This window comes from Myotis daubentonii, chromosome 15, assembly GCF_963259705.1.
Source record: "Myotis daubentonii chromosome 15, mMyoDau2.1, whole genome shotgun sequence".
Classification (NCBI taxonomy): Eukaryota; Metazoa; Chordata; class Mammalia; order Chiroptera; family Vespertilionidae; genus Myotis; species Myotis daubentonii.
In genome coordinates this window covers 53,768,774-53,776,548 of record NC_081854.1, presented here as the reverse complement: position 1 = coordinate 53,776,548, position 7,775 = coordinate 53,768,774, and the positions used below count along the sequence as shown (strand labels likewise).

The following is a 7,775-nucleotide window of genomic DNA, read 5'->3' as shown; positions in this document are numbered from 1 at the left end:
CCCCGCCGGAGGAGGAGGCCTGCCAGGTCTCAACCTCTGCTCCCTGAAGGGCACAGGTGACCTCTGAGAGGTCGCCAGGTGTGTGCTGGGGTCCCTCTGTCCCAGGGGGAGGAGCTTGAAGCAGCAGTGAGTGATGCTGTGGGTGTAATTGCGGCCTCTGAATCACAGTTTCTTCGTGAACAATAATCCCAGTGCTAACACGGATGACCAACATCCCCGCCATGAATGGGGGGCCTACTATGTGCCAGGCACGGTACATGCTTCATCTCATGGAACCTTTACAACAACCTAAAGAGAGCATGGCCAGTATTGATTGATGCGGAAACTGAGGCCCAGAGAAAAGTGATTTGCCCAGGATCCCATAGCTATTAGGTAACAACCCAAGTCGAGGCCAAAGATGACCCAGAGGAGGAGTAATAGCCTTCAGCCCAGAGCCTAGAGTGGCAGCATTACCCTCTCCGCTTCCCCAAAAGCCACCCTAAGTACACAGCCAGGGGAGAAATGCCGCACAGCATCTCTTAATGGGTCAGCTCCTGGGGGCTCCTACAGGGAGGGGCGTGATGGCACTGGGGTTCCTGTCCTGACGTGTAGCTCTTCAAGCCTCATGAGAACTGTGAGGTGATTCTGAATTTTCTGAGGAGACAAGCCTGCAGAGAGGCAACATCTGCCCAGGGTCCCAGCGCCACTTAGTTGAGGTTCACATGACTCAAGGTCTGGGCCACTTTCCTAGTTCCCTGGCCTGGCGCTCCTTGTGGGTGGTTCTGCCACAGGTGGCCAGACTCATAGGGACCCTTGGGACCTGTGAGCCCCCATAACGTCCCTAGAGAGGATGACTCTTCAGTTGGGCAGTGTGCTGAGACTTGGGGTCAGCACTTTGGGAGCTTCATGGGGGGCTTCCTGCACCATAATGGTCCAGGAGGGCTGCCTGGAGGAGGCCTGGGGACAAAACTCAGTGATACCACTACCCCAGCAATACACTCTTCTCAGCCCCTGTTCTCGGGATGGGCTCAGTGTGCCCCAGGGCCGCTGGGTGCAGGGCCCAGGGAGAGGTGGCCTTGTGGTTTTGTCTTCAGTGAAACTGACATGTCCTGAAACCCCTCGGTGGTCTTGGGCCGGCGGCACGCTGGGCCACCTGATTCCTTCACCTCAGCCCACATGTATCGAATGCCCGTGATGCGGAGAGCTCCGGGCTCAGCATGCGCTTGGGGTCCAATCCCTTACTTGACCTACTGCCTGATTTCTCTTAGGCCAAAGCTGTGGGCTGATTTCAACCCTATGGGGTAGACCTTTATCTTTTTCCATCCCTAGATGAGAATGGAAGCTCAGAGAGGTTAAGCGAGTAGCTGAAGGCCACACGTCCCTCTATCTGGGAGGGGTGGAAAGATTCTGGGATCCCCAGGGGGTAGGGAAGCAGGGGCAGCTGCCCAGGGTGCGGACGCAGGCTCTCCTCATGCCTACCGCCAGCTGTGAGCCGTGGATCAGCAAGGATAAGTCATCCACCTTCTTCATCTGACTCTCAGCCACTCAGGGCTTGACCATCTGGTCTCAGGTTCTGGTAAACCTTCTCTCCTTCTCCCCACGACCGCCCATTTCGGTCCAGACAGGCCCTTGAACTTCCTCAGGGTGAAATGGAGCCACAGGCCAAGTCATTTCCCTTTTGGGGACCAGGTTCCTCATTTCGTGTGGCGGGCCATAGTTTTGTGTTTGTTTGTTTCCTTCCTCTAATAATAGGAGCTCACTATTCCCCACCATCAGTCCCTGTTTTTGGCGGAACAGACCCCATTCCTGGTATCAAGTTCTATGAGTCAGACTCTCTGTTCTAACTGGGGAACATCCAGTGCCCACAGGTTTAAACGAAAGCAAAACGCACGGCAGAAATCCAACCCATAAAACCCACCCTGGATGTAGTCACGCGCTTTAATGAAGCAACCCAGGGTCACCCCTCCAATGGCTGGAGGCAGGGTCTGCTGATCGAAGTCCTGTTGATCCCCATTTACAGAGAGGGGGCAGCAGGGTCATGGAGACAGGGATTTGGCCAACATCACTGAGCCGGTAAAAGCGACGGGAGGTCCAGGTCTGCCCGACCCTAAAGCGGAGGACTCCCCTGTCTCCCAGGGGGTGCGCTGTTCTTAAGGGGACGCATACACTCCCAAGGGGCAGAGCTGTATCCCCCAGGAGGATGGACCCCAGCCCTGTACCTAAGCGGGTGGGGCGGGGCCAGCGACTGGGCGGGGCCAGAGCCCCGGGGGCGGGGCGACACCGGGCGCGTTAGGTAACCGGCGCCTGCGCAGCTCCGGCCGCCGGGAGCCTGCGGCTGGGACTCCAGTGCGGCTCGGTCCACCTTGCCGGGCTCCGCGCTCCGCTCCGCGCGCGTCTCTCCCGTGGGGTCCGAGGCCCCGCTCCGCCATGAACCGGTGCGCCGAGGCGGCGGCTGTGGCGGCCACGGTGCCGGGCGTGGGGAGCGCGGGGCTGCGGCCGCAGATGGTGCCCCGCCAGGCGTCCTTCTTCCCACCGCCCGTGCGCAACCCCTTCGTGCAGCAGACGCGCCTGGGCGCGGGGAGGCGCATCCAGGTGAGTGTGCGTCAGAGGGGAGGCAGCGGGCGAGGGGCGAGCTCAGAGAGAAGGTGCATCAGGCGAGGGGCGTGGGAGAGGAGGCTAAGCCAGGTGAGGGGCTTGGGTCAGGGAGGACGTGCATCAGGGGAGGGGCGTGGGTCAGAGAGAGGAGGCAGCCAGGTGAGGGGCGAGGATCTGAGAGATGAGATGGTCTGAGGGTGCCATAGGTGTCACAGGGGAGGCATCTGAGGGGGGCGTGAGTCTGGGAAGCAAAGGCTCTAAGGGAGAAAGAGCTGTAGATCCGAGAGGGGAGGCTTGTGCGGGGGCCATGAGTCTGCAAGGGACGGAGAGGTGGGTCCGAGGATGGAGGGACCTGGAGGATGGGCTGGGGGTGGGAGGGGGCGTGTGGGAAGGGAAGGTGCAGAGCGCATGTGGGTCTGAGTCGGAGGTCCTAGCCAGGAGGAGGCAGAGCAGGCCAGTGGCCGGGACGCATTCATTCCATGCGGAGAAGGGGGAGTGGCTCCGTGAGAACTTCCATTGGAGTGTGAGGGTGTAGCTGGGCGCCAGCCTCCACAGGAGCGTGGGTTTGGGGAATTTTGTTTGTTTAGGGAAGGGGAGGAGTGAGTCTGGGATGGGAAGGGTGAGTGAGAACGCAGAGAGCCCGGGTCTGGGGTTGGAACACTAAGTAAGACCGAGAAGACCCAGCCGAGCAGTGGCATCAAGGGTAGGAAATGGGAATCCGGGAAAAGGGATGATAAGGGTCAGCGTGGGGTGTTTCTTTTTGGCCCCCAATCCGTCTTCACCCAAACACTTCTCCCAGATTCGAGGAGGAGAGGGAGCCGGGACGCTCCTCCACTGTTGCCAGTGGCCACATGCAAAAAGGAAGTGTCCTTTCCTGTCCTTTTTCTGGTAAAGCACTGCCTTTCCCATGAACAGTAACTCTTCGGACTTCCTCTTTGGTGAAGTTAGTGATCAAAGAACAAGATAGACTACGCAAGCTTCATTGGTCCTGTGCGGTCTGTGTGGGGGTGGGGGGAGATGTTTTCTTGTCCGCATCACAGGTTGCTTTCCTTTGGGTTGGAAATAGTGTGATGGATGCACGAAGACCGTCGTCTTGGGCAGTGCAGGCAGGCTGAGTGCCGGGCTGAGCAGCACGGGTGGCGGTGAGAGTGATGACAGACGGGTGTCTGGTTGAAGACAGGTGTGAGAGAGGAAGGGGAGAACCATGTGGTAACAGCTCTTTGTCAAGACATGAGACGTTTGAAACTTGGATCTTCATGTCTGTCCGTGGGTAGAGGTTCCCACTGTGTCTTAAAAATGTAGAGACACTTCTGAGGGCAGTGACTGTCACTCAAGATGAATTGTAGTCACATCCGTCCTACTTGAATGAAAGTGTGTCCATCTATTTGGCTTCATATTTTTGAAAGAGGATCAGAGTGGCAGGCTGTAAGTATTTGTACTGCACCCGGAGGAAATTATTGTTGTTGTTTTTTAATAGCGTGGCCTGTTTCGGTTGAGGGAGCACTTCCCAGTAATACAAGAGCTGAGGTACAATGGACAGGTCACTGGTCTCAGTCAGAGAACATCTCAGGCCCTGTCCCCTGTTCGTTGTATGTCTCCAGCCAAGTCACTTAACTGCTCTGAATGGCACTTTCCTCATCTATTAAATTGGAATAAAGTACATCAAAAGAGGAATAAAATTAAGTGAAGCAATGTGTGAAACAATCGGGTATTGTTTGTTGATCTTAATATTGATAATGGTGCTATTGGTTGTCTACATTTTTAACCTAGTACTTAAAAGTTGCTATTTGTGTGGGAAGGAATGGAATATAGTCTGGGTATTTATTTTAAAAACTAAAAATCCACGTAGACCAGAGATGCAAAGTAAGTTTCAACGGCTTAAATGGTCTGGGTAAAGGTAGACGTAATTGAAAAACAGTGTTGGCTATCTTATCCAGTTTAAAAGGTGGATATACTTTTTCACTTAAGAATGACTTGATATGACTAATTCAGACTAAATTTAGTTTGAATTCAGATTTAATCTTGAGTGATGATCAGTGTCTTGCTCAAGGACTGTTATCACTTTTGCATCTCATGTCAGGGGTTAGCTTGCCCTTCCACCCCCACTTCTCTTTTTTGACTAAGGTTCTGCTACTGAGTGGCATGGGAAAAGAGTAGCCTGGCTTTCATTTCCTCAGGAGAATATGGGATGGACATGAGTGTTTAGCGGTAATTGTGGGGTCATTTACCATATAAAAATATTTGTTTAAATGCCTACTATGTGCCAGGCACAATACAATTCTCTGGAGATAACAGCAGTGAGAAGAGAAATAAGGACCCTGCCTATCTGAAGCTTATATTTCACAGAAAAAAATTAAACAAGTACAAAAACATATAATATCGTGTTTTTGTAAGCGCAGAGAAGCGGATAAGCCTGATAGAGCGTTGAAAGAATGTCTTTCTACAGAGATGACATATTACCAAATAGAAATGTGACGGAGAATCCTAATTTTTCAGAATTACTCAAAATTGCTCTACTATTATTGGTTGCAAACATGGAAGAGGCACAGAAAAAAAAAACACGTTGCTCACTATTTGACAACTTAATTAAAATCCATGTTACCCGCTCATTTTGAATGTTAGTGACTCTTCTAGGAATATCCTGTAACCTCATCACAACTTTTCCTTCAGGGTCTATGCTATGGTCCCTTCTTCCATTCAGGATTATTTCTTGGCCATTGGCCAGGCTGTCTTTATTTGAGCTGCCTTGGAGCCAAACCACTGCCGTCTTTTCTCATCAGAATCACAATCCTCATTAAAAGGTACCATGAAGAAATTGAAAGGGCAAACTATGGGGTGGGAGAACATATTTTCAATACATATGTCGATCAACCAAAGACTCTTAGGAAGAATATATAAAGAACTCCTACAAATGGATATGAAAAAGACTAACCACCCAGTAAAAATGGGCCAAAGACTCGAACAGGCGCTTCAAATAAGAAGTTAAAGCGATGACCAACCAACACCTGAAAAACTTGCTCCGTCTATCAAGGAAGTGTGAGTTAAAACCTCAGTGAGCTAGCATTTTCCACCCACCAGCATAGCTGCAAAGACTGTCAACACCAAGGATTGGTGAGGATGTGAGGCAACAGGAACTTTCATACTTGTTATTAGACATGCAAAATGGTACCACCTCTTTGGAAACCAGTTTGGCAGTTTCTTACACAGTGAAGCATGCTCTGACCCAGCAGTCTCACTCCCAGTGATACGAACATATATGTTCACACAGGGACGTGAACATTCATCTTCATAGTCAAAAACTTATAATAAGGCCAGCTGTCCATGAACAGATGAGTGGATAAGTGAGCTGTGATCTATCCACACAATGGAATCATACTCTGCAATGAAAAAGACTGCCCTCCTTATGCATATGGCAGCGTGGTGGAATCTCAAAAATACGAAGTGAATGAAGCCAGACATAAAAGTCCAACATGTGTGATACCATTTAGGTAAAAATCTAGGACAGGCAAGACTATAGTGAAAGAAAGTCTCAGTGTTTACCAAGGGTTGGGGAGAGTGTATTGACTGGAATGTTCTATATCTTGATCGTGGTGGTGTTTGCATAGCAGTATACATTTGAAAAACGCATAATCTACACACTTGAACTAGGTGCATTTTATTTTATGTAAATGGTGTCTTAATAAAGTCGATGTTTTAAAGACATTAACAACACCAGATGTTGGCCGGTATGTACAGTGGCTGAAAGGGCCATTTTAAAAAAGATACAGCCTCTTATTTTAATCAACTTTGCCTTTCAGACTTTCTTTCTTGGAATTGTCCTGCTTCCGGTTCGTGCCTTACTGCTTGGCTTAGTTTTATTACTGGCGTGGCCATTTGCTGCGATTTCAACAGTATGCTGTCCTGATAAGCCGACCCATCCGCTAACTGGTTGGAGGAGGTAAGAAATGGTTACATCAAAATATGAAGTAAATCGCCACTCAGACATTCAGTTAGTGATCAGTAGTTTTATCTAACTGCTACCTACTCAGTTTTCATCACTTATTTTTGTTTCTCAGGTGAGACTGTTCTTAATTGATCATATGCAGGAATTACTGCCCAAGAACAGATCACCTTTTGTTGAAGTTGTTGCTTCCTAATATTAAAACATTTTGTTTTCTGAATTATTGCCAAAAAGGGATAGATCCCTGGTTCTCAAAGACCCGGTTAGTGTACCTGACACCATTGCAGTGGAAAAATACCCGGCTTCTTTTGTTGTTGTTCTTCCTGAGTTTTCACATTTGCTTTTGTCCCTCTATAATAACTACATACTTCAGTAAGTGATATAATTAAGTGGATAAATTATAGTATATTAACTCATTACTTTAGTGATGATGATGATTATTATTTTAAACCTCACCCAAGGATATTTTCCCATTGATTTTTAGAGAGAGTGGGAGAGGGAAAGACAGAAATAGCAATGTGAGAGAAACACATCGATGGGTTGCCTCCTGCACCAGCCCTGACCAGGGCCCAGGCTGGGGAGGAGCCTGAATCTGAGGTATGTGCCCTTGACCGGAATTGAACCCAGGACCCTTTGGTCCTCAGGCCGATGTTCTATCCACTGAGCCAAACCAGCTAGGGCTTTAGTGATTATTGTTAGCAACAATTTCATTATTAATCAGTGTAGCCAAGTTTTATTAAACATAAGCATTGAGGCCACTGGCACTGCTTTTCAAGCAGTATGTAATTAGCCTCGTGCTAGAGAATAGACTAATGATTAATTGGAGTTACTGGTAAAAGTCCATTTCCATGGGACAGAACCCACTTGTTGCCATACGTACGTATGTTCTGAAAGCAAAGGCCCTTCACGTGGACTCCTGGGATTTCATAGAAACCCATAGGTGGGTTTTAGGGCACTGTTAAACTTTCTGAAATTGTGCACATTTTTTTTGTGTGTGTGCACAAAGGTCTGTTCCTTTTATCTCAACCTCAAATGAGACAATGTCCTCCCAAAATTTTGAGAAACACTGATTTAGGAGCCTTTTAGGAAATATGCAGTTTGCTATTCAATTCATGTTCGAGTGAACAATGTCAACATGAAACACATGGAAGCTGGTGTGAACTAGAACTAAATCCACGGCCCGCAATGCCCCGGGGAGAAATTATACCACCTCAATCCTTGCAAATCAGACTCCCTTGTTTTGTAACTCAAGGTTGTCTGT

At 49.2% G+C, this 7,775-nt stretch overlaps 1 protein-coding gene across 2 annotated transcripts in view; it reads left to right on the top strand.

Annotated features, from left to right (window-relative positions):
- The first annotated feature begins 2,287 nt into the window (after nucleotides 1–2,287).
- Nucleotides 2,288–7,775, top strand: part of LPCAT2 (lysophosphatidylcholine acyltransferase 2) — a 51,974-nt gene continuing 46,486 nt past the window's right edge. Inside the window, exons 1-2 of one of the 2 annotated variants that reach the window (XM_059668020.1) lie at nucleotides 2,288–2,571; nucleotides 6,372–6,511. In XM_059668020.1, coding sequence (XP_059524003.1) covers nucleotides 2,407–2,571; nucleotides 6,372–6,511 — 305 coding nt within the window. In that variant the 5' untranslated portion in view covers nucleotides 2,288–2,406. The remainder of the gene's footprint in view (nucleotides 2,572–6,371; nucleotides 6,512–7,775) is intronic. The other variant, XM_059668019.1, reaches the window with a different exon arrangement.